This window comes from Rhinopithecus roxellana, chromosome 19, assembly GCF_007565055.1.
Source record: "Rhinopithecus roxellana isolate Shanxi Qingling chromosome 19, ASM756505v1, whole genome shotgun sequence".
NCBI lineage: Eukaryota > Metazoa > Chordata > Mammalia > Primates > Cercopithecidae > Rhinopithecus > Rhinopithecus roxellana.
This window is the reverse complement of record NC_044567.1, coordinates 74,545,428-74,572,031: the sequence shown is the minus strand read 5'-3', so window position 1 is coordinate 74,572,031 and position 26,604 is coordinate 74,545,428. Positions and strand designations below refer to the sequence as shown.

The following is a 26,604-nucleotide window of genomic DNA, read 5'->3' as shown; positions in this document are numbered from 1 at the left end:
TACACTAATTTAGTTAACGAAGTCATTTGATCTTTCCTACAATCCCATGAAATTGGTATTGTCAGTCCTTTTTAACAAGTGAGAAAATTTAAGGATGTCATGTGACTTATCAATGATCATATTATACAGTGTTAAGCTAGAATTTTGAAATCAAGATCTTTGATGGTAAATGTTCTATCAGGTTCTCCCCTTAAATATAAATAGCCATACTTACGGTTTTATAAAAGTGATTGTCGAGAGCCAGATACTGTTGTGAGTTATTTATGTTTAAAACAACTCTATCAGGTACTCTCCTGTTAGTAGTAAAGATGAAGACACAGTAACTTGTCTAAGGCCACACAGCTAGTAAGTGGCGGAGTCAAGGTTCAAACCCAGGCAGTCCGGCTCCATAGCTCATACTGTTAACCACTATGTATTGCTTCACAATTTTTTTTTTTTTTTAGATTTGAGTATAATATTTGTTTTTTATATTTAAATCTCTGTTTGGGGCCAGACACGGTGGCTCACACCTGTTATTCCAGCACTTTGGGAGGCCAAGGTGGATGGATTACCTGAGGTCAGGAGTTTGAGACCAGCCTTGCCAGCGTGGCGAAACTCCATCTCTACTAAAAATACAAAAAAAAATTAGCTGGGCGTTGTGGCGGGCGCCTGTAGTCCCAGCTACTCTTGATTTTCCTGATTCATTTGTTGAAAAAGTAATATATCCTTTTAAAAAAAAAAAAAACTGATTTAAAAGTATTACTTTAAACAACTCTATATTTTGGTCAATTTTTATTTTTATTTAATTTTTCTGTTTCTTAACCAAGGGCAGATTATTTTAATTACTGTAACTGTAAAACATGTAATAGACCAGATCACTCCCCTGTATTTTTGCTTATCAGAAATGTGAGGGGTGGGAGGGGAATGGTTCCTCACATTTATTCTTTCAGTTGTATCTTTTACATTATTTGTTTAAATTCCCTTTGCCTTGTCTCCCCTCCCCCCTCAAGTCTATTAAGGTTCTACATTAATTTGCAGAATATCAATATCTTTAAACCTTGTGCTGAAATTTCTTGTTAAAGTTATTCTAGGGCATTTTTTGTTGTTACAGTCAATAATATCTTTTTTCACTTGTATTTCTTTTATTTTTTTTTTTTCTTTTTTTTTTTTTTTTTTTTTGAGACCAAGTTTTGCTCTTATCGTCCAGGCTGGAGTGCATTGGTGCAATCTCAGCTCACTGCAACCTCCGCCTCCTGGGTTCAGGAGATTCTTCTGCCTCAGCCTCCCAAGTAGCTGGGATTACAGGTGCCCACCACCACACCTGGCTAATTTTTTGTAGAGACGGGGTTTCACCATGTTGGTCAGGCTGGTCTTGAACTCCTAACCTCAGGTGATTTACCTGCCTCAGTCTCCCAAAGTGCTGGGAATACAGGCGTGAGCCACCGCGCCTGGCCTTTCACTTGTATTTCTAAATAAAAGTTACTTTGGGCCAGGCGCGGTGGCTCACGTCTGTAATCCCAGCACTTTGGGAGGCTGAGGCGGGTGGATCACGAGGTCAGGAGATCGAGACCATCCTGGCTAACGCAGTGAAACCCCTTCTCTACTAAAAGTACGAAAAAATTAGCCAGGTGTTGTGGCGGGCACCTGTAGTCCCAGCTACTCGAGAAGCTGAGGCAGGAGAATGGCGTGAACCCGAGAGGCAGAGCTTGCAGTGAGCTGAAATCTGCGCCACTGCACTCCAGCCTGAGCGACAGAGCAAGACTCCGTCTCAAAAAAAAAAAAACCAAACCAAAACAAAACAAAAGTTACTTTGAAGACTGACATTTAAAGAAAAAGACATGATGTGAGAGAATGACCATGGAATTAGTGGTTGAAGAGCCAAGTGCAGAGGCTTATGATGTGGAAGGTTGCCTGCTATCTTGGAGAAATATAGCAAGGAAATCAGAGTAACTGTTGGTGTTGGCTAGGAGAGTAACAAAAAATGAAGTGAAGTCAGAGAGGGGATAGAGGTGACAAATGCTATAGGACCTTGTGGGAACCATGCAAGAAGTTTGGTTTCTATTCGTCATGAGATGAGAAGTCATTTGGAAGATTATGAGGTTGGTATGATATGATTGAGATCTTAAAACAAGGTTTACGCTGATTACTGTGTTGATTGATTTGGAAATAAGAGCCAGTAGGCAGAGGATCAATTAGGAGGCTTGAAGAAACCCATTTGAGAAAAGATAGTGACTGGGACTAGATTAAGTGTAGTTAAGGTGATATGAAGTGGTTGGATTCTGCCAATAGGATTTCATGACTGGGGCTGGTCACGGTAGCTCACGCCTGTAATCCCAATACTTTGGGAAGCTAACGTGGGTGGATTACCTAAGGTCAGGAGTTCGAGACCAGCCTGGCCAACATGGTGAAACCCTGCCTCTACTAAAAATACACAAAATTTGCTGGGCGTGGTGGTGCAGGCCTGTAATCCCAGCTGCTCAGCAGGCTAAGGCAGAAGAATCTCTCGAACCCAGGAGGCAGAGGTTGCAGTGAGCCGAGATCAGGCCATTGCACTCCAGCCTGGGCGATGAGCAAAACTCCATCTCAAAAAAAAAAAAAAAGAATTTTGTGATTGGATATGAGATGTGATAAAAAGAAAGGAGTTTAGCATGAGTCTGAGAGTCTGAGGATTTAGGACTTAGGAGATAGGGAAAGATCAGGACTCAGTTTTGAACATGTTAACTCTGAGATGCCTGTTGAGTCTAGGCTAGGCACAGTGGCCCAGGCCTGAAATCCCAGCATTTTGGGAGGCCAAATTAGGAGTATTGCTTGAAGCCAGAAGTTTGAGATTCAGCCTGGACAGTACAGTGAGAGTCTTCTGTCTCTACAAAGATTTAGTACAATTTTTTAAAAAACAGAAGTCTGAGATGTTGAGTGAGCAGTTAAATGTGCAAGTCTGAAATGATGTTGCTTGATTTCTTAATACTGAATAATTTTGATACTCAGGAATAAATCCCTAGTGCTCATGATATGTTTATATTTGTTGTTAATTTTGTGTTTGTCTGTTTGTTTCTTTTTGAGATGGAGTCTCACTCTGTCGCCTAGGCTAGAGTACGGTGGCGCGATCTCGGCTCACTGCAACCGCCGCCTCCCGGGTTCAAGTGATTCCCCTGCCTTAGCCCTGAGTAGCTGGGACTACAGGTGCCCTTCACCATGCCTGGCTAATTTTTGTATTTTTAGTCTTAGAGACAGGGTTTCACCATATTGGCCAGGCTGGTCTCGAACTCCTGACCTTGTGATTCGCCCACCTCAGCCTCCCAAAGTGCTGGAATTACAGGCATGAGCCACCATACCCAGCCTTGTTTTTTTTCTTTTAAGAGAGTGATTCATTCTGTCTCCCAGGCTGGAGTGCAGTGGACATGATCACTGTAGCTCCTCACTCCTGGGCTCAAGTGAGCCGCCTCAGCCTCCCAAATAGCTAGGGCTGCACGTGCACACCACCTGTTGTGATATTTTCTAAAATTTGTTTTCTTACTTTAATACACAATATTGTGTGTGTTCTTACTGTTTTAACTTAAATGAATTCATGCAGATGATTTGGCATCTTGTTTCAGTGAAAGAATGTGTGCGTGTGTACACTTAAGTTTGTCTACGGGATAGATTCTTGGTGTGGATTTGTGCAACATGGGTATGAATTCAAGTTTTCTTTCAAAAATTTTCTAAAGGGTATACTTTAATAAGTATTACATATATTTTTGGCTGGGTGCAGTGGCTCATGCCTATAATCCCAGCACTTTGGAAGGCCGTGGTGGGCGGATCATGAGGTCAGGAGATCAGGACCATTCTGGCTAACAATGGTGAAACCCTGTCTCTACTGAAAAAAAAAAAAAAAAAATACAAAAAAGTAGCTAGGCGTGGTGGTGGGCGCCTGTAGTCCCAGCTGCTTGGGAGGCTGAGGCAGGAAAATGGTGTGAACCTGGAAGGCGGACCTGTGAGGCTGAGGCAGGAGAATGGTGTGAACCTGGAAGGCGGACCCGTGCCACTGCGCTCCAGCTTGGGTGACAAAGTGAGACTCCGTCTCAAAAATAAATAAGTATTAAATATATTTTTATGTACTCCTCGGGTTCTATTAATACTTTACAGTTTTTAATTAAAAAATGAGATTGGCCGGGTGCGGTGGCTCAAGCCTGTAATCCCAGCACTTTGGGAGGCCGAGGAGGGGGGATCACGAGGTCAGGAGATCGAGACCATCCTGGCTAATATGGTGAAACCCCATCTCTACTAAAAAATACAAAAAACTAGCCGGGCGAGGTGGCGGGCGCCTGTAGTCCCAGCTACTCGGGAGGCTGAGGCAGTAGCCTCAGTAAACCCGGGGGGCGGAGCTTGCAGTGAGCTGAGATCTGGCCACTGCACTCCAGCCTGGGTGACAGAGCGAGACTCCGTCTCAAAAAAAAAAAAAAAAAAAAATGAGATTACTGTGTATGTTACATGTGTACACATACCCTTTTGTCAGGTTACAAATAGGATTCTCTACCCTTTATTCTATTTTTTTAATTTTTAAATTTTTTTGGAGTCGGAGTTTTGCTCCTGTCACCCAGGCTGGAGTGCGGTGGTGCAGTCTTGACTCACTGCAACCTCTGCCTCCCAGATTCAAGCGATTCTCTTGCCTCAGCCTCTCAAGTAGCTGGGCTTACAGGTGCCCACTACCACGCCCAGTTTTTTGTGTTTTTAGTAGAGACGGGGTTTCACCATGTTGGCCAGGGTGGTCTTGAACTCCTGACCTCAGGTTATCCACCCACGTTGGCCTCCCAAAGTGCTGAGATTACAGGCATGAGCCACCATGCCTGGCCTGTTTTTTTTTTATTTTTTTGAGACAGGATGTTAGTCTTTTTCCCGGGCTACAGTGCAGTGGTTATAGTGGCTCACTATAACCTGAACTCCTAGGCTTAAGTGATTGTTCTCCCTCAGCCTTCTGAGTAGCTGGGACTAAAGGCATGCAATACCATACTGGGCTAAGTTTTTTTTTTTTTTTTTTTTTTTTTTTTTTTTTTAAAGAGATAGAGTCTTACTGTGTTGCCAGGCTAGTCTCCGACTCTTGGCTTCAAGCAATTCTGTCTCCCACCTCAAAGTTTTGGGATTACAGTTGTGAGCCACCACGCCGAGCCACATCTGTTGAGTTTTGTTGTTGTTGTTGTTTTGAGATTTAATCTCATTCTGGAGTGCAGTGGTGTGATCTCGGCTCACTGCATCCTCTGCCTCCCAGATTCAAGCGATTCTCCTGCCTCAGCCTCCCGAGTAGCTGAGATGACAGGCTCCCACCACCACGCCCAGCTAATGTTTGTATTTTCAGTAGAGTTGAGGTTTCACACATGTTGGCCAGGCTAGTCTCAAACTCCTGACCTCAAGTGATCCACCTGCCTTGGCCTCCCAGTATTGACTTTGACTTAAGTGATACACTCTAGCCATAAAATGGAATGTTAAATGTCCCATATGGAGAGCTAGTTGACGTCATGGGTCAATCTCTAGTCTCTCTCTTCTTTTTTATTTGCTGTACCTACTGGAGTGAGTTAATCTCTTTTGAATATTGAAAGTTTCAGTATAATTTTTAGATTCTAACCAATTTTTCTGAATCCTCCCACTCACCTACTGTGTGATCTCGTTTTCATCTCTACCTACTTATTTCTCTTTACCTCAAAATGTCATCCTCTCCAGGAAACCAGCTCTTATTACACAGATACAGGGATTTTTTCCCCCAAAACAATACCAGTTAATGTTATCTATACAAAAGTAGCATGCCTAGTTGGTATCACTCTCTTTCAGTGGTCTCTACCTCTGTGTGATTTGCCCAGTCTAACCTTTAAAAGACCTTATTTGCGTGACACCTCTCTATATGGTTGCAATAGAATGTTGGGGGAATGTTGATAAAGACCACATTGTTCTTATATATATTTTTCTCTTACACAAATCCATAAAAGGCTTTCGAGATATCTCTGCTGAAAATAAATGGAGCCTCTAGTAAATGTTAAGAGTTTTTGCTAGCAGAGTTTTGATGCTTTTTGTCTTTGTTCTACTACTGAGCTTGCTCCTTGGATCCCTTCTTATAGTGCCATTCAACATGCAAGTATTTTTTTCCGGGGCTGTGTGTCCAGGTGACTTTATGAGTTAGGCTTTGGCAAATGACAGACTTGTTCATCCTAACACTAGAATGTAGGGATTCTGCATTCAGCATGACCTGAAGTTTGCTCAAAGCATAAGATTGTAGATGTTCGGTTTTTTTTACAGAATTCAATCTTTTGAAGACTTAAATTAGTTCATATTTAACTCTGGACTTAATGTGGAGAGGTTATCAATTATTCTGCCCACATGTGTACAAAGGAAGTTTAATAGAAATAATTTCTATCCCTTTGGAATTAATCTAACATGAAGACTATGAAAGTGAGCATTTGCTATACAAAATGTTACTTCGTTACTTAGGTATGAGCTTTGTAACAGTGGATTTTAGGCCAGGTTAAAGAGTAGTTAATAAGTTACAAGTTACAAGCTTCAGGGAAGCTTGCCACCTGGCTTGAGACCACCTGAAAGTCTTTTGAAGAGGAGGTGTGAAAAGAAAAGAAGAGGTGTGGTTGGTAATTGAAGGCTCCCAGGTGGATAAATTTGCTGAAGAAAGCGAGTAATGTCCCACCTGGGAATCAGGAGCCAACTATTCGCCTTAGCAGACCATGAAGGTCGTGAAAGCATGCAGATTTTATAAAGTGTTCTCAAAAAGCAAGTTTTAATATCTTTTTAAGCTGTCAGAAGTTTGATACCTAGGTAAGCACTTAGAGCTTCAAGTAGTTAGATTTCATCAATGAAAAGGAAGCAAGTTTTCTTACCCACTTTGAAGGACAGTGTGTTAGACAAATGGAAATATTTTAACAAACTAATCAAACATACTTTTAGTATCATACAAGTATCTAGAAAGGTCTTCTCAATCTTTGGAATAACAAATGGGGAGCTGGCTTTTTATCAGATGCTGAATTGTCAGTTTTGTTTGACTTTTTTCACAGGTTCACCGGAACAGCACAATCCGTCCTGGCTGTGATGTGAATCCCTCCTGTGCATTGTGTGGTTCAGGCAGCATCAACACTATGCCTCCTGAAATTCACTATGAAGCCCCTCTGTTGGAACGCCTTTCCCAGTTGGACTCTTGTGTTCACCCTGTTCTAGCATTTCCAGATGGTAAGAAAGACCACAGGCTAGAAAGTCTAATAAAAGAGACTTGAGAGAGTTCTAGGTGAAAGAAAATCAGCCAAGGTCCAGTTACAACTCAGATACTTTCAAGGTACAACTTTCGTTAACCAAGTCTTCTCTTAGAATTTTACAAAAAGGCTGCAACAGATCCACCAAACCAGAAGGTGCCACTAAAAGATTGCAACTTAATATGAGATTTCCTTGTAACTCTTCAAGTAGCTAGGAGAGATCTGAGCTCAGTTGCCTCTAGCCACAGTCATCTGGTCCAGAATACGCTTAGTATATCTTTAAAAATGTCTTGTCCAGGCCAGGCGTGGTGGCTTACGCCTGTAATCCCGGCACTTTGGGAGGCTGAGGCGGGTGGATCACCTGAGGTCAGGAGTTGTAGGCTAGTCTGTACTAAATACGAAAAATTAGCCAGTCGTGGTTGTGCCTGCCTGTAATCCCAGCTACTTGGGAGGCTAAGGTAGGAGAATTGCTTGAACCTGGGAGGCAGGGGTTGCAGTGAGCCAAGATTGCACCATTGCACTCCAGCCTGGATAACAGCAAGACTCCATCTCAGAAAAAAAAAAAAGTTTTGTCTGTGTGTGCCATGATATAAAGTAGGATAGCAGTGTTCTAGGAGAATATCTTCATACTGGCATTTATGTGGTAACATGACAGCTTTGCAGGGTGTAGATAAGCACAAATCTTCGTTGTTAGCTTGTACTGTCTTTAGAAAGTTTGCCTACCTGTTAAATTTGTGTCTGTCAACCCTCCTTTCCCACCTCCCTTCCCATACCTGTACCTCTCCCACTTGACAAAAGAAGAGCATTCCTCTTGGCCATATTGAGTCCCACTATGGGTCTTGCCCCAGATGGTAAAAATCTTGAGGTTGGGTGTTGTGGCCCACGTCTTTAATCCCATCACTTTGGGAGACCGAGGCAGGCAGATCACTTGAGGGCAGGAGTTTGAGACCAGGTGCGGTAACTCACGCTTGTAATCCCAACTTTGGGAGGCCAAGATGGGCAGATCACAAGGTGAGAAGTTCGAGACCAGCCTGGCCAACATGGTGAAACCCCATCTCTACTAAAAATACAAAAATTAGCTGGGCGTGGTGGCACGTGTCTGTAATCCCAGTTATTCGGGAGGAGAATCGCTTGAACCTGGAGGTGGAGGTTGCAGTGAGCTGAGATCACGCCATTGCACTCCAGCCTGGAGACAGAGCAAGACTGTCTCAAAAAAAAAACAAACAAACAAACAAAAAAAAACTTTGAATGGTGGGGAAAACAAATAAAGAGATCGTTTCTAAGAGTTCTTAGCACCTGAAGGAGAATCTCGCAGGTATTAAGTAAAAAGGTTTTGAGTTTTAAAAATAAAATGAAGATAGAGAACTCCGGAGTTCTGTCAACCAAGTCTTCTCTTAGAATTCTCCGAAAAGACTGCAACAGATCTACCAAACCAGAGGGTGCCACTAAACGATTGCAACTAATTGACAGTTGATCAAACATTAGATAATTGTAATCCCCTGTTGTGCATCTGTTCGTCAAATGATTGCATTTCTGGCCACCTAAATCCAGGGGATACCAGGATTTTTGGCTTTTGTTACCAAAACCCCCTCTGACTGTCATAAGGATGTGGTGTGTAATATTCCTGCGGCTGTGTGATTTCTTGTAAGAGAAAGGAAACAGAAAACTTGGAACACATGGATAGTCAGCAGTTGGTGGAACAATAAATAAACTTGAACATAATGAGTGGAAAACACTAAAACATTTTCCTCTGTGTTTCAGATTTCAGAGTCACTGACTTTTACCTTCCCTTGACATTGGATTTATATAGCCCATGTAACTGCAGTTACTATGTGTATACCATTTTACAGTTTATAGTACTCTTCTCATATTTGTCTCATTTGCTTCTTTCAAAAATCTTTTTTTTTTTTTTTTGGAGACCGTTTCGCTCTGTCGCCCAGGCTGGAGTGCAATGGTGCAATCTCGGCTCACTGCAACCTCTACCTCCCAGGTTCAAGCAATTCTCCTGCCTCAGCTTCCTGAGTAACTGGGACTACAGGCACATGCCACCACACCCAAGCTAATTTTTGTACTTTTAGTAGAGACGGGGTTTCATCATATTGGCCAGGAGGGTCTCGAACTCCTGACCTCGTGATCCACCCATCTTAGCCTCCCAAAGTGCTGGGATTACAAGCGTGAGCCACTGCACCTGGCTTTTTTTTTGGGACAGGGTCTCACTCCGTCATTCAGGCTAGAATGCAGTGGTATGGATTTTGGCTCATTGCAGCATCGGCCTCCCAGGATCAGGTGATGGTCCCACTTCAGTGGGTAGCTAGGACTGCAGGTGCGTACCGTGATGCCTGGCTAATTTTTTGCATTTTTAGTAGAGAAGAGGTTTCCCTGTGTTGCCCATGCTAGTCTCAAACTCTTGGGCTCAAGCAATCCACCCATCTTGGCTTCCTAAATTACTGGGATTATAGGCATGAGCCACCATACCCGGCCCAGAAATTTTGTAAGGTGTTACTTCAGTTTTAGTGCTCAAGGAACAGGCTTGGTAAGATTGTGGCTTACCTAAAACTAAATGGCTGATGAGTTTGAATGCCGTCACAGTTCAGACCCAGATTTCTGATGCCTGTCTTTCCTTTGGCTATATTTCAAGTTCCTTTCCAGACAGATTATTAAGAGAAGTCAGATTTTTACCCTTTTCAGGATTCTGGCTACAGACAGCACCACCAGGAAGACTTAGGAACATTTGTTGGGTTACTCTCTGAAATACTATGTTGAATTGTACAGTCTCATACTTGAAGGACCAGGAAACCCTGACACTTAAGCGCACTCATTGGATATCACCTGCTAAACACAACAGTCATTTCTTGGTCAACAGCATTACCGCATACAGTTGCAAATAATCTCCCCCACTCTCAAATATATCCAGACTGTGTGTCTCTCAGCTCCTATTCCATCATTCAGCATCTCTACTAAGAAGTTCCATTTCCTTTGAACACTTTCTGTCCTGCTGACTGCAGGACACTATAGATCTGACGTGAATGCTGCCCTACCGCATACCTTAGACCTCCCACACTATCATTCCAGGCAACTATAGGCAGCAATGAGGGGGAATGGAAAGAAGGATAGGGAACACTCCCCCTTTTCTGGTCTTTATGATTTTTATTTCCCTTCATCTAATCCTATTTGTTTTTCTGTCTATGTCTCACACACATACAAAGAGCTTCTAACTATGGCCCTGGGGTTTGGATGAAAAAGTTCATCATTAAATTTTCCTTATGAGACTATGGTGACAGAGAGAGATTTTTTTTTTTTACATGTAGGCTCTATTGACTACTGTATTTGCCTGTGGATTAACTACACCTCAGTTGGTTGACCTGAAGACCTGATTACCATATCTAATATTGTTCCTGTTGGAATAATTCTGCTTTGATCCGGACAACTGTCACATTCAGAATGCAATCCATTTGGAAATCAGAAGATTCCCATGGTTGCAGAGATAGCCAGCTCCAAAGGGTACCATTCACATAATATCCTGTGTAAATAACACACGCCCTGAAGTATTGGGATTCCCCGTACATCATTGTATAGCAGTAACAGTGAAGGCTAGCAGCTTGGCATACTACTCTGTGGGCCAAACATTTGTGTGGTAGATTTTACTACTGGGCCACCCTTTACAACCTCTTCTCTAGAAGATGTTTGAAAGTGGCAGGATTTCCCACTTTTTTTTTTTATAAGAAGATTAAAAATTATTTTGACTCAATTCCTGTGGATGGTTACATTTATACCAAACATAAATGCAAGAAATTGTTTGAATGTGATACTTAGCTGTTCACAGATTTTTTTAAAAGTAGTTTTAATGCTGTTTCCTAACCAGTTTGTGTAGTTTGTTAGAATGACAACAACCAACTGCTGCTCTTCATCCTGGAGTTGTGCCTTGCACCTTGACTGTACCCCAGCCACTTTCATTCAGTGTGTGTAAGTGATAGAAATTGAAGGACTGTGTTACAGCCAACTCTACGCCTAGCTGTGGAAGGTGGAGAGACTAGGATGTAATAACCTGTTAATATTCCAGCAGGAAGGGGGCTTTGTTTTACCGCGTCAAGTAATCAAGTCCAGTTAATCCTTAGTTGGAAATGTAGAGGATATATAACCTTGGAGAACAGCTTGTTAACTTTGTAAAAGGGGCTTAATAAGAGCACCACCTGCTGGCCATGAAGATCTATGGTATTTTGAGAGAACTTGCCAAACTCTGCATATGAGGCTACAGCAGCTTCCCAGCAGGAGGAAGAAGTGAGCATTACAAAACACCCAGAAAAAGTGCGCCTGAGAAAATGGTGGAAAGTAAGGAGCCAGACAGTCAGGTGAATCATGGAATGTCAGACCCTAGTCATCCTGAAGTCAGAGTCTTCTCACTCATCTTTCATTTTGTTTGAGGAAACAATAACTTAAGGATGACATTAGTAATTCATCTTATTTTCCTGTTACTTACCTGACAAGGATCTGCACCCTGTTCTCTGAAAATAGCAGTTTACCTATGTGGATATGGAATGTAGGAGAATGGATGTAGGAGAATGGGTATGGAATGTAGCTGAATGGATCTCTGGTGGGTTCTCTTCCATTTCATATGCCTTTTTTTGCTTACTTTCAGGTCCCGTATCCAGTCTATTTTAGATTTTTAACTCTTTACAAAACCTACGTATTATTACTTATTAGTTAGTATGTGAATTCGACCAGCAATTCCTAAGAGATCTTTTTTTTTTTAACTGACTGGGGGATTTAACTGGGTTCCTGTTCACTCTTAACATGGAAGCAATTAAAAGGCAACACAGCAAACATCTAACACAGTCTACCAGCTGGAGTTCCTTAAACTGTTTATACTGGGTTTAAAGAAGAATTGCTCTTGATTCTGCTTTAATACGTCAACTCGAGAGCACAAGGTAGTGTTCCATGACTTGAGTTCTACAATGTGCCAACTTGCACTTAAAAGCATTTAGCTGAGAGGAAGGGTTGAGGAGTAAAGTTCCAGTTGAAGAGTCATTGACTCGACATGTTAGAGTTGAGAGACTCATAGCAGTCTTATAATCTAGCAGTAACAAGTAGATGTCCTTTCTTGTGCCTACTTAAATGAATTGATAGTAACTATCTGGAGTTATTTAATGTATTGTTTGGGAAGAATCTGAGGTCTCCAGTACAACAGGAAGGACAGCTGTGTTTGGAGCGGAGGGTTAGAGAATGAATGCTAGAATGTTGCCAGCCCTGATCTAGCCCCACCACCTCATTTCACAGGTAGAACTAAAGTCCGGCCGAATGATTTGTTGTTGCTTTCTCCTTCTACTCAGAGATAGAACCAGGACCTGAATCCAGGCCTACTTGTTTCTAGTCATTGCTGTTTTCACTATAAATCTATGCTTTTGGAGTCCCATTACATATATACACAGCTGTTGCCAAGTGGGAGTAGCTCTTCTGCTGCCAAAAGGGTATTGTGGGATGGACAGGAAGTGACCTCCTCTCCTTTCTTGAGCCTCTTTTATACATTCCAGCTCAGCCCAGCTTTCAGATTGTTCTACAGGGCTGAGTGCTTCTGGACAATGCTTTATTTCCTAGGATTTGGTATAGCTGAGTTTGTTTTTAAGTGTGGAAAAGAGTGATGATGAGAAACATTTGAGAAGACAGCACTGTCCTCAGAGACTGTGTCCTTACACTTGGATAGTTAGCAAATGTTTTTTTTTCATTAAAACTTTAATAGTTTTCCTAATTTGTTTCACTGTCATAAAGCCCAGCAGTCTATTCTTAGAGAAATCATGGAGCTGAGGCTGCTTACCCTCTGGGAAAAATCATCCCTGAGAATATTAGCTTTTTTGTTTTTTTTTTTTTTCCAACTCAGATTTTTATTCCAGTCCTGGAAGGCCTAACATTCAGTGTCATGAAATTCATCATCTCTACCATAGGCAGGAGTGGCTAAATTTCTTTTACTCTGCAGAACTGACTTGGAAAATATTTTGTACTGTCTGTTTGTTGGGAGTAATTTGAGAAATAATTGACTTTACCACAGAATCCTGTCCATCTTCTGGGTCAGTGAAGTAGCCTCAAGGTATATTGTTAAAATAAGAGTATGGGCTTTAGGGTTGTATAATCCTGACTTTGAAAGTTGGTTGTTACTCGTTAAACTGTGTAACCTTGGACATAGTTAATGCACCTTTCTGCATCTGTTCCCTATCTTTAAGTATAATGGTGCTTGCCCATGGAACTGTTACGAAGATTAAGTGGCACACACATGATATACACAGTGCCTGGCAGATAATAATGGGTTCAGTAATGCTAATTTAGACGTTTCTTCCCTGCCTTGTTACCCCCAGTTCAGATTGAGCATATCCTCTATGCTCTATGGGAGCCAAAACCCCATAAGCTTTTAGAAAATATATTAAACAGTATAAATTTCTAGTAGTTCTAGAAGACATGCTATCAGTGACTGGAGTTTGTACTTATTTTTGAAAGATGGATAAAGACAAGATAACTGTGGAGAAATAAATAGAAAAATAGCCCAAATCGCATGCCAGGAATAAGTTGCTGTGAGGTAGGAGCTGCTTAGAAGGAGATTTTTGACCCAGAAGTAGTGATAGGACCTGGGCATTTTGTCTGGGTGATAAATTTGGACTCATTTTGGAATAGCTGAGTTAGATTGTCCTCTCCTGTCCTCTTACGCCACCAGAGCCTTCTTCCTTCAAGTAGTGGTGTTTCATTCTGTTCTGTAGCAGTGGATAGGGACTCTAGCGGGAACGTCTGAGCATGCCCCAGGTGGTTACTGATTCCCAGGAGGAACTGGGAGGTGAGGAAAAATGTGCTGGCCTTCAGATTTAAATATCCCTGGAAAGCTTTGTAGAAGCCTAAAAACAGACTCACACCACTATCCATCGTGGTGAAATGTCAGAATATTGAAAACATAAAAAGGAAAATCTAAAAGTTATACATCAGCACCAGAGGTTCCAGTCAGAGTAATACGCAAGAAGTAAACAAAGGAATATAGATTGGAAAGAAAAGGTAAAACAGTCTCCATTTGTAGATGACGTACTTATGTCTATAGAAAATCCTACTGAATAAACAAGAAAAAACCTATAACGAAGTAGTTTCACAGGCTACAAGGTCATTATATAGCAGTGTATGGTGTTTCTATATGCTAGTAATGAAGAACTGGAAATCGAAATTTTAAAAGGTACTATCTTTAATCATTTCCATCTGAGACTTTGTCAGCCTGGCCTTCGCTGTCCATATTTCTATCAGTATTTTGGTCAAAACTATTTAACAAGTCTCTTAAGAAGTTCTGAACTTTGCCTCATCTTCCTGTCGTCTTCAGAACCCTGCAAACTCTTCCAACTTCTGCCTATCAGAAAACATTCTTAGGAATAAACTTAACAAATTGTATTTAAGAGTGGTATGTCAAAAATAACTAAACACTGCCAAGAGAAAATCAAGACAAACCTAAATAAATGGAGAGAGAGATGCCACCTCAGTAGTAGATTGAAAGATTCAGTGTTGGTGGCGGAACAGATGGAAGTTCTCCCGAAATTGATCTGTAGAGTCAGTGTAATACCACAAGTTTTTTTGTTGTTGTTTTTTGCAAAAGCTTAAAAGGCAAAAACCAGACCACCTTACAAGTAAGAAAGAAACCGATTCCCTCTTAAATACAGCACTGGATATTAGAATACATGGAAGAATAGCTTTAAATGTTTGAGAGGAAAATGGTTTAAATCTAGAAATTCTTTTCCTAAAGGAATTACTCAAGGATATATTCTTGGAAAAAATCTAAGAAAATGGAAAGGTAAGAAACAGCATAAAAAATTCAGTCCAAAAGATGCTGATTTGTGATATTGAACATTAGTCAGCTAAAAATCCCTGAGAATCTCGTGATGGGAATTGGCGGAGCTGCAGAGGAAGGAAGGAGAATGGTATGTAGTTATTATTTGGAGAGAGGATGGAGTACTCAGTACAGTTCCTTTTAACATAGATAATGAATATTGTTGAATAATTGCATCCAGATTAACTCTATATTGATAGAAAAGAAGTAGGCTTAAATATGTTTTTAAATCTCTAGAATAGAAACAGGATGTTTTCAAACAAACAAGGACACAAGAACAAACACTCCATCAACCAAAACAAAAAGGTGTTTTGTTTTTTTCCCCCTTGGGACTTGAAAGTAAAAAGCAAAAGTGACCTGCTTGCAAATAGAAGAATGACCTTCAGTAATGTTCACATAAACGGATCTTCCGTATGACAGCACTTGCCCTGCCAAGTGTGAGGCCACTGGGCAAATAAAAGGAGGGTGGAGTGTAGGTCTTGAACACTAGAGAGGCCAGGTGTTTGGACTAACCTGTAGCATTTTATGTTTCTTGCAGATGTTCCCACAAGCCTGCATTTCCAGAGCATGCTGAAATCTCAGTGGCAGAACAAACCTTTTGACAAAATCAAACCTCCCAAAAAGTTATCGCTTAAGCACAGAGCACCCATGCCGGGCAATCTGCCAGATCCAGCTCGTAAGGACAGGCACAAATTGGTCAGCTCCTTCCTAACAACAGCCAGTAAGTGTCAGGGAGTCAGGAAGTCCCCCAGAGTATCAGTGACTTTTCATTCCTTTTATATTCTCAAATTTGTAGTTTGCATGCATGTTGGGGGTGGGAGAGGCAGTTGACTGACACAAATTCAGCTCACAGTGACTGCTTCTGCTGGTCTTGGATGCTCTCAGATGGACTTCGGGAGCTATTCTAGACACCATGGATCTTGGAGCAAGACCCAAAATGCTCAGTGAACAGCCAGCAATGGCATAGCATTGGGTTCATCTACGGTCAGGTGTCTTCTGTATCCTGGTGACATGTTTCTCTGGTTCTGGGCTCCCTATGCCTATCCTAGCCATTTTGCAAATTACTAGAAACTTCAGTCCTGAAGGACTGTCCTGCTGCCCTGGGTATACAACATTGGCCTAGAGAGAACTCGAGAGCTTGGAACTCGAATAAGAAAATATTTGAGAGGACATATTTCACAGCTCTTTTTCTGTTCCCCTCTTCAGAGCTGTCCCATCACCAAACCCGGCCTGACAGGACCCACAGGCAGCACTTAGACGATGTGGGGGCCGTGCCCATGGTGGAGCGAGTGACAGCGCCAAAAGCAGAGCGCTTGCTCAACCCACCGCCACCCGTGCATGACCCAAACCACAGCAAAATGAGATTGCGAGACCATTCATCTGAGAGAAGTGAAGGTAGGGCCAGGCCCATGGCACCTCTACCTGCAACTGCACCTGCTCAGGGCTTTCTGGGGCAGCCTAGGCTTCTCTTAATTGCCCCCAGCTTTGTCCTTCACTTTCTGGGAAGGCAGAGTAGAGGGACGCTACTGCTTCTAAATGCAGGTCACTTCTTAACTGCTACAGCAACCTCTGCCCTGCCCCTACTTCCCACAACTAGTGTGCTTCACCTTTTTATCCTCTAGGCATAGAAAACATTTTTGCCTTTAGTATGTATTGCTGCTATTCCAAGCTTGTGTTAGAAGTAACGCTGGCTGGCCGGGCGCGGTGGCTCAAGCCTGTAATCCTAGCACTTTGGGAGGCCGAGACGGGCGGATCACGAGGTCAGGAGATCGAGACCATCCTGGCTAACACGGTGAAACCCCGTCTCTACTAAAAAATACAAAAAAAAAACTAGCCGGGCGAGGTAGCGGGCGCCTGTAGTCCCAGCTACTCGGGAGGCTGAGACAGGAGAATGGCAGGAACCTGGGAGGCGGAGCTTGCAGTGAGCTGAGATCCTGCCACTGCACTCCAGCCCGGGCGACAGAGCGAGACTCCGTCTCAGAAAAAAAAAAAAAAAAAAAAAAAAAGAAGTAACGCTGGTTAAGATAGCTATGTATTTCTCTTTTCTGTTGACTTCTGCAGTGTTGAAGCATCACACAGACATGAGCAGTTCGAGCTACTTGGCAGCCACCCACCATCCTCCACACAGTCCCTTGGTGCGACAGCTCTCCACCTCTTCAGACTCCCCTGCACCCGCCAGCTCTAACTCACAGGTTACAGCCAGCACATCGGTAAGTACCTGTGTGCGGTTGGCCGGACACCCCCTCTGCAGGTCACAGCTCACTCAAGTGGCTCCAGAGGACAGTGTGAGGGTGGGTTATAAAGCCCAGGGCATTTATAGGAACTCAGCTCATCGTGATGTATGTATGTATGTCTGTACCATTTTTAAGTCAAAGTCATGGTACTTGACCTTCTGTTGTTTTTCTTGAATTTTTCATAGTCGAGATGGATTTATGCTGAGCCATCCATAGAAAGCTTGATGCAGGGACAAACTCTTAAGGTGATCTGTGACTATTCAAGATCTGTTGGACTAAGTTTCACAGAGGACTCAACAATTCCATGGCCCTAATCCTGTTGGCCCAAGAAGTGAACATGAGAGGAGGGGTAGAGGGGAGATTCCCATGGGCATTGGAAGCAGTGTTTGATTTCCTTGGTTTTACTTTCCGAGTGAGTGGAGGTGAAGTACTGAAAATAAACACTAGGCTTGAGGGTACCAGAAGAGAAGGGAAGGGAGAAGGCAGAGTCCATGCTTTTTAGGTATACAGAGCAGAATTACAGATCCAGCAGGCCCCCATGGCAGGACATTTGGCGTGCACACACCAGATTTTACAATAACACACTCCATTTGGAAGCAGTTTGCACAGCTATTCCAGAGACATTTCCTTTAATTTCATTCTAATGTTTTAATTCCTCAAGTGTGCCCTCTTTGAACATATATACCTGTAGCTGCTCTGTACCTACTCAAAAGGTCCTTTTTGTATAATAATTATAATGTAATGGTAAATGTAAAACTCTATAACTGTAATGTTTATTGAACACTTAGTACATGCCAGTGATCAGTGATTTACATGTGTTACATGTTACAATGCCTGTTGAGATGTAGGTTGGTACTGTGGATTTCAATTTGTATGCGTGAAAACTGTCAAGGCAGCTTGTGAGGGTTATAATTGTGATTCAAACTCAAGCAGCCTGACTGTAGAGCCACCTCTTTTACCATTACACTACACAGGCTAAACCTGGGTGAGGGTATTGCAGAGGCAACTTAGGAAGTTCCTTCAGAGCCTAGATCAGGAAACTTCCAAGCTCATAAAATGGACTCACTAGGCTCCTGTGATCAGGTAGGAATTCACGTTGTTCTCTCTTTGCTGTTACAAATCAATCTTTTCCAAATGGTCTCTTTGCTCTTTCCCTTTCTTTATCCCCCTCACCCACAAATTTTATCTAAATAGGTGTGTAGTGTCCCTCACATACTCAGTTATCCAGCAGCAAAGAGTTTCAGATAACCAAAGTATTTATAAAAGAGAGTCTAAACTAATTCTGATAGAAAATCTGAAGTTAGAGATTCAGGACTTAGTGAGCACTTCAATATTTCTGTGTCTGGAGAATGTTAAATTAGGCCTGGATCACTTGAAATTTTTACTATTTACTGAGTAAAAATTTTGTGTCTAGCCCTATGCTAACCCCCGAGGCTCTCAAAGACTCTAGATTTATGTAAAAGAAGATAGGCCAGGCGCAATGGCTCACACCTATAATCCCAGCACTTGGGGAGGCGGCTGAGGCGGGTGGATCACTTCAGGTCAGGAGTTCGAGACCATTCTGGCCAATAAGGTGAAACCCCATCCCTACTAAAAATACAAAAATTAACTGGGCATGGTGGCATGTGCCTGTAGTTCCAGCTACTGTAGAGGCTGAGGCAGGAGAATCACTTGAACCGGGAAGTGGAGGTTCCAGTGAGCGGAGATCAAGCCATTACACTCAAGCCTGGGCGTCGCAGTGAGATTCTGTCTCAAAAAAAGAAAATTGGTTCTGGACCTCCCATAGATAGCAAAATCTATAGTTGCTCACGTCCCTAATATAAAATGGCATAGTATTTGCATATAATGTATGCATATGCTTTAAATCCCATATACTTAAAATCGTCTCCAGATTATTGATAATACCTAATGCAGTGTAAATGTTATATAAATAGTATGCTGTATTGTTTAGGGAAGAATGACAAGAAAAATCTGTACCTGTTCAGTACAGACTCAGTTTTTCCCCCCAAAATATTTTCAATCCACAATTGGTTGAACCCATGGATACAGAGGGCCAGCTGTCCTTGAAATCAGGGAAAGAAGCCAGAGGCCACTGGAGAAAGGTAGGGAGGAGAGGGGGTGTTTGTGTCAGTGCCTCCCAAAAGCCAGTAGCTGCATCAGAATCACCTCAGCAGCTTTAAAAAACAAAACAAACCAACCAAACACTTCTAAAGATCTGATTTGTTGCTGGGTGTGATCTTGCATGCTTATAGCTCCAGCTACTCAGGAAGATCATTGCGGCCCAGGAGATTGAGTCCAGCCTGGGCAGCACAGTGAGACCTTATCTCTTAAACAAACAAACAAAAAGATTCTGATTTTATAAAAGAGCAAGGGGAGTCCTAGAACCTTTTTTTTTTTTTTAAATACTCCTTAATCTTGCTTCTGATATACAACCAAGTTTGGGAATCAGTTTTATTCTCATCACCTGCTCTCTATCTCTTGCTCTATAGGAGATACTAGTTAATTTACACCGAATGAGTAGCTGACAGAATTGAGGGCGTGTCTAGGTGGAGGATGAGATACGGAGCCCTTCGAACCATCCCACAACCTGCTCCACTGTCTTTTTCTGGAAAGCTCTAACAACAAGCCCAGGAAGTTTCAGGGAAAGTATATACCTGTTTCTGCCAGCAGTTTCACATTTATTCACATTTATACTGGGAAGGCTGTCTCTCTTGAGGCTTTCTTAAGATGCATTTCTTGGCCGGGCGCGGTGGCTCAAGCCTGTAATCCCAGCACTTTGGGAGGCCAAGACGGGCGGATCACGAGGTCAGGAGATCGAGACTATCCTGGCTAATATGGTGAAACCCCGTCTCTACTAAAAAATACAAAAAACTAGCCGGGCGAGGTGGCGGGCGCCTGTAGTCCCAGCTACTTGGGAGGCTGAGGCAGGAGAATGGCGTGAACCCGGGAGGCGGAGCTTGCAGTGAGCTGAGATCTGGCCACTGCACTCCAGCCCCGGGTGACAGAGCGAGACTCCGTCTCAAAAAAAAAAAAAAAAAGATGCATTTCTTGTAGTGGGATGTATAATTGCAGCAGAGATCTGGCAGTGGCAGAGGTCTCTGGGTATGAGATCACTAATCCTCAACTACAGAACTCAGGCAAGATTCCCAAAAGTCTGTTTAACCATTTTGGTTAACCAGATATCCTAAATTTCTGAGGTCACTGACAGTCATGTAATTTGATAGAGAAAGAAATTGAAGTGAAAAGGGCATTGTGGTCATCTGAAATTATAAATGACAGTGACTGAAACTCTGGCCCAGGAAGTGCTGACTTTTCACATTCTCTGAGAATGTCCTAAGATGATTGTATCTCACCCTCCAGGAACAGAGGATAGAGTGGTTAGTTGTAGGGGACTTCTTCCTCCACCAACAACCCTTCCCTGTGGGCTGACCACACTTAGTGGTTTAGGTGTAAATGCAGCCTCTTAGGTGTTTTCCAGCTGTTTTGTTGCCATGGCAGCGTGTTTGTTATGCCACTGTTTCACTCTGGCCTCTCACAGCTCAGTTGCTAGTTTCTGTTTCAGGATAGGGTATTAACTATCTGGGCAGCAGCAGGTAGTAGACTTTTTCTTCCATCCAAGAGACTTAAGCCATTTAGTTCCCTGGTCTCTCAGCTACTGTAGATGCCTACCTCTGCCTCTGATATTCGATCCTTGGAAGTCTTATTTTTCTTAGAGTTTGCTCTTCTCAACTTCCTATAGAAGCAAATTTCCTTTCACCAGGAATGTGAGGTATAGTCAGGTTCTCCTCTTCAGTTTTCCTCCATTCATCTCCTTTGATACAGCTAGAAAGCTCTCACGTTTCCCCAAGAATCATCAAAAGAGGGGAAATCACATAAAGACTGAGCAGATGGTGGGTGCAGATTTAGCTGAAGAGTTCAGATCTTCGAGAAGGAGGTGCATTCATGACAACCAAGGTTAGATGATCTATTGAGACCGGCCTATCCTTTGGGCATCTTTCAGGATCAGCTTTCAAGCATTGCTTTTTGGGGAGGGGCCACTATGAGTCTCAAGTCATAAATGGGGATAAAGGTGGGAAATGAGGATTGTAAAAGGAGAGGAGGTTAATAGAGGTGTATATGGAGTAGAAACCCCAACAGTTAAGATCCCAGGTACCCACCCCTATGAAATTTACACATGAGCCCTTGAAGGAAGAGGGTGACCAGTGGGACTTATGAATAGGAATAACTCCTCACGACCACCTAGTATTTCTCTGCAAGGTTTTTGCTGTTGAAGACTGACTCCTAGGTGGGAGCAGCTCTTATGGTCACTGCTCAGCTTCAACCCAAGGACCCAGATGCCTGGTTATTGGTGATCCTGCTTTAAGTCTTAGATGAATGATTTGATGTCTGTAAAATTGTACCTCCCTTTTAAACTTAATTTTTATCTTACAGCAGCAGCCAGTTAGGAGGAGAAGGGGAGAGAGCTCATTTGATATTAACAACATTGTCATCCCAATGTCTGTTGCTGCAACAACTCGCGTAGAGAAACTGCAATACAAGGAAATCCTTACTCCCAGGTAGAAGCTCAGAATAGTTGGTCCCTCTCCCCATTCTTCCTGCTATTGCCCTTTTTCCCTCTTCTCTTCTGACCTAGACTTGGGCCCTTGTCTTTGGTTCTGTCTTCTCATTAAGAGAAATTCTTATCTGATAAGAACAAAATTATTTATGTATATAGTTTTATCTCATTCCATTATAGGAATACACCAAACGAGCCAGCAGTCACAGCCTGGTAGGCCACTCACTTACTGGTCTAGAGACAGGTTTTGTCAACACATACAGTATGTTTTAAAATACTGAATTTGGCCGGGCGCGGTGACTCAAGCCTGTAATCCCAGCACTTTGGGAGGCCGAGGCGGGTGGATCACAAGGTCAGGAGATCCAGACCATCCTGGCTAACATGGTGAAACCTCATCTCTACTAAAAATACAGAAAATTAGCTGGGCGTGGTGGTGGGTGCCTGTAGTCCCAGCTACTTGGGAGGCTAAGGCAGGAGAATGGCGTGAACCCAGGAGGTGGAGCTTGCAGTGAGCAGAGACTGTGGGCCACTGCGCTCCAGCCTGGGCGACAGAGCGAGACTCTGTCTCAAAAAAAAAAAAAAAAAAGTACTGAATTTGTTGTCAACATCAAAGCAGGATTTCACATAAAAATCTTTGTTTCCGGCTTTTGTTGCCAAACAGAAGATTAGGCAACCCTGGATGTGCATTTCCAGATGGGAGCAATCAGCTGGTCCTGAACAGTGGTGGTCCCCTTTAAACAGGTTTCTTTTCCTGAGTTTGTCACAGTCTCTCAGCCTCAGCCCTACTATAGGCTGCTTCTCTCATTTCTGGCCTTTGCGGGCATTTGAGTAGGTGGCCAATTTCACAGGCCTTGATGGGGTAAGGAGACTGAGCTGTGATAGAGCAGAGTCTACCTGGCAGAGAGCAGTGTCACCCACGGGTGCAGGATTCTCATCCTTGCATGGACACTTTGACCCTGCCCCCGGTTGTAGCCTGCTTGCCGTCTCATGATTATCTACTCTTGGTTTTGCAGCTGGCGGGAGGTTGATCTTCAGTCTCTGAAGGGGAGTCCTGATGAGGAGAATGAGGAGGTAATGGCCTGGTTTTTCTGTTAGAAGAGCACGTGTGTACACATGCACACACACATACACACACACACACGAGTGCACACACCCTAAATGGCCTCAAGACCTGTGGGTGTCAAGTGCAAGCTCCTTGTATTCTCTTGTGACCGGGAAGAACCTAGAATGGGGTGGGACTGGTTCTTAACTCCTGGAGAAAAGACGAGATCGATGAAGCTGCTCTATTGCAGATTGAAGACCTATCTGACGCAGCTTTCGCCGCCCTGCATGCCAAATGTGAGGAGATGGAGAGGGCACGGTGGCTGTGGACCACGAGTGTGCCACCCCAGCGGCGGGGCAGCAGGTGATGGGGCAGGCATGGGTCCCCAGGGCCTGTGGAGAGAGGGTGGTGGACAGGGAGTTTGGGCCCTACTTGAGTCTGTGGAATTGCTACTGCCTCTTAATTGCTCATCATACTCATCTACTGGCAGTGGCAAAGAGCTCAGAAGTTCCTTGGTGTTTGTTGGAACTGGTGGAGATACAAGGAGCCAAGTGTTGGATCCTTGCTGAGGAGTCACTGTTCAATTCTGATGCATTCCCATGATCTGTGGCATTTGGAAGACAGTTGGGGGGTCTTGGTGATTCAACCAGGGGAGCTTGGAAGACCTCACTACACGTGAACCTTCCTTTGGACAGTGGCTTTGTGATGCCACTTGAAGAAACTGCCCCCCTTAACGTCCATCACTACCCTGTCTCCATTTATTGTTAACAGTGGCAGAAACCCTCGGGATTCTCAAGTAGAAAGTTTTGCGAACTCTTATTTTACTTTTTTTTCTTTGACTACCGTTTTCAAAGCCTACACGAATCTCCCTAACTTCTGAATTCACTAGGCACTTTGCTATGGACTCGCCCATTGCGTTGTTCAGCCGTGCTTTTTTCTTGGGATGGTAGATGTTGTATACTTACCCCTCCAGAGGGTAGTGGAAAGACATGAGAGTTGCTGGATCCTAAGGAAAATCTGTTGGTCTTTGTTTGCCTTACCTCCTCCAGTGGGGATGCTTTTTTCATGCCCTTTACCCCCATAAGCAAACATTTCCCAGGCACTCAGATTTGCATTCCTTGGTGTACAGGTCCTACAGGTCATCAGACGGCCGGACAACCCCCCAGCTGGGCAGTGCCAACCCCTCCACCCCCCAGCCTGCCTCCCCTGATGTCAGCAGTAGCCACTCTTTGTCAGAATACTCTCATGGTCAGTCCCCTAGGAGCCCCATTAGCCCGGAACTGCACTCAGCACCCCTCACCCCTGTGGCTCGCGACACTCCGCGACACTTAGCCAGTGAGGATACCCGTTGTTCCACGCCAGAGCTGGGTCTGGATGAACAGGTAAGGGACACAGCCTTGGGTGGGGTTGGCATGGTTGGGGGATGGAACCAGGAAGGGACGGCACCTGCTGAAGAGGGACCTACGTCATAAGCCACCCTCCCCCTTTTTGAAGGGACAAAGGGCCGCACTTAAACGGGCCTCCTCAGCACTCAGCGGCGCTGCGTTGATCATTGCCAAATGATCATACAGTTGTCTGGGCACACCCGAGGAGGGGTGTTCCCAGACTGTCCCAGGAACGCTAGATAGGCTGGTCCTAGTCTCCGGCCACCAGGTTTGTGGCAGGGCCTTGGAGTAGGAAGCAGGCTGGCTGGGACTGGGTCCTCACAGGGCAACTTGTCTACCTACAGTCTGTCCAGCCCTGGGAGCGGCGGACCTTCCCCCTGGCGCACAGTCCCCAGGCGGAGTGTGAGGACCAGCTGGATGCACAGGAGCGAGCAGCCCGCTGCACTCGACGCACCTCAGGCAGCAAGACTGGCCGGGAGACAGAGGCAGCACCCACCTCGCCTCCCACTGTCCCCCTCAAGAGTCGGCATCTGGTGGCAGCAGCCACAGCTCAGCGCCCAACTCACAGATGAGCGGGAGATAAGAATCTAAACAGACTTACTAACTATTGGCATTAAAGCTTCAGAAATCTCTGCGTTTGATATTCAAACATCATATGCCGGAAATTTTCACAGTTTTTAGTGAACTTAAGGAATTTAGATCCTACTTTGGTATTTTTTTCTCTCGTTTTAATTTTTGTTTTGTTTTTGTTTCCATGTTTTCTTGTCACACACCTGAGCACTTCCTCCCGTTGGCAAACAGAAGTTCAGGATGAGACCCTGCTGGCCTGGTCCTGGCACATCCTCTGCACTGTTGAATCACTGGACTTACCAATGTTAGATGACCACCCCCTCCCTCACACCTGTGGGCAGGGCAGAACAGCCTGGCGGGCAGAGGGCTCCAGTTGAGCATGGCCTTCTCGAGCTAGGGTGGAATGGGGCAGGGTGCTCTGGGCTCTTACCCCCTCCCCTCCCATCTGTGGCTTGGCTCAGCTGTGGCCCTCCTGGCTGGGTCCCCCTTGGTTTTTCGTGCTGGAACATCCCCACCAGAGCCTCTCTGCCGTAACTGCCAGCTGCTCTCACCGAGTGCTCAGCCGGCAGAACAGCTTTCCCTTCTCACCCAGAACTTAAGAGACCTATTTTTTGTTTCATCTGCCTTTGGTCTTCTCTGTTTTGACTCTTTAACTGCAGTAACCTGGCTGTGGCTGCTCAGGTTCCCCTCATCATGCCCCTTGGTACCCTTCCCTGTCCGCTCTCCAATGCCACATACACACCGACAACCCGTCCTTCCACTCGGAATGTTTTTACCACCTATCCTGATCTCTGAAGGTAGGGTTAGGGCTACTTAACCTCTGTTCCCACTCCCCTGCAAACGGGGGGTTGTGGGAAGTGAGCAGCCATCTCCCTGTGTGATGTTTTTGTTTTTTTTTTCTCTGATTCACTTTGCCATGTTTCCTTCACATCCAGATCCCTGTCGGTGTTAGTTCCACTCTTGGTCTTTCACGCTCCCCTTGCCTGTGGAACATTGTCTGGTCCTAGCTGTGGTTCCCATTGTTCCCCCTTCACCCTTCTCTGTTAACCTTGTGCCTGTCTCCTGTATGATCACATCACCAAAAAGGGGGAGGGGGGAGAAGACTTTTTTTTTGGCCATTTTGTAATCGTATAAAAATAGTAGACAACTGCTTAATGGTTGGGGTTTTTTCACAATTTTCAACATTAGTGATTTTTTTTTTTCTGTTTGCAAGTTAAAGGGTTTGTCATTGTTTCTTTAAAAAAAAAAAATACAATAATGCACCATATCCCTATGCATAAAGTGCTTCTTCTATTTATAAGGTTGAAAATTCTGAATAACCCTTTTAGCATTGAAAAAAAAAAACAAAAACAAAAAATGAAAAAAAAAATTGTATTTTGTAAATATTTTCTTTTCCTGCTTTGGAGCTGTGTAATGGCAGCGAAACATGTAGCTGTCTTTGTTCTATAGAAATGCTTTTCTTCAGAGAAGCTGATCTTTGTTAATGTCTTGATTCTGTTCGCAAAGCACAGACTAGTGCTTAAAAAAAAAAGAAGGAAAAATTGAAAAAAATAAAAAAAAAAGTTACAGAATGCTGTGTACCAGGCCTTTCTTGACTTATTGAACTGTGTATGTATGGTAGTGTTGGCGGCTTCGGAGCTGGCTCTCTGGCGCCGTTCTTTGGGGTACTCTGACTTGCTCTGTACCTTGGAAGATCTCCATTCTGTCTTGTGGGAATGCCGCAGGTTCATCTGATGGCCATCAGAGAGAGAATAGTGGTGGCTTTTCACTGAGGGTAAGGGC

The 26,604-nt window shown here is 43.8% G+C and overlaps 1 protein-coding gene across 12 annotated transcripts in view; it reads left to right on the top strand.

Moving 5' to 3' along the window:
- Positions 1-26,393, top strand: part of KANSL1 (KAT8 regulatory NSL complex subunit 1) — a 198,489-nt gene extending 172,096 nt beyond the window's left edge. For 7 of the 12 annotated variants that reach the window (XM_030923033.1, XM_030923034.1, XM_030923036.1 and 4 more), the window contains 9 exons: positions 7,005-7,176; positions 15,575-15,757; positions 16,243-16,431; positions 17,098-17,246; positions 21,702-21,826; positions 22,839-22,896; positions 23,118-23,230; positions 23,997-24,249; positions 24,597-26,393. In XM_030923033.1, the coding sequence (XP_030778893.1) occupies positions 7,005-7,176; positions 15,575-15,757; positions 16,243-16,431; positions 17,098-17,246; positions 21,702-21,826; positions 22,839-22,896; positions 23,118-23,230; positions 23,997-24,249; positions 24,597-24,824 (1,470 nt within the window). In that variant the 3' untranslated portion in view covers positions 24,825-26,393. The remainder of the gene's footprint in view (positions 1-7,004; positions 7,177-15,574; positions 15,758-16,242; positions 16,432-17,097; positions 17,247-21,701; positions 21,827-22,838; positions 22,897-23,117; positions 23,231-23,996; positions 24,250-24,596) is intronic. The other 5 variants (XM_030923037.1, XM_030923040.1, XM_030923041.1 and 2 more) reach the window with 4 other exon arrangements.
- The last annotated feature ends 211 nt before the right edge of the window (positions 26,394-26,604 follow it).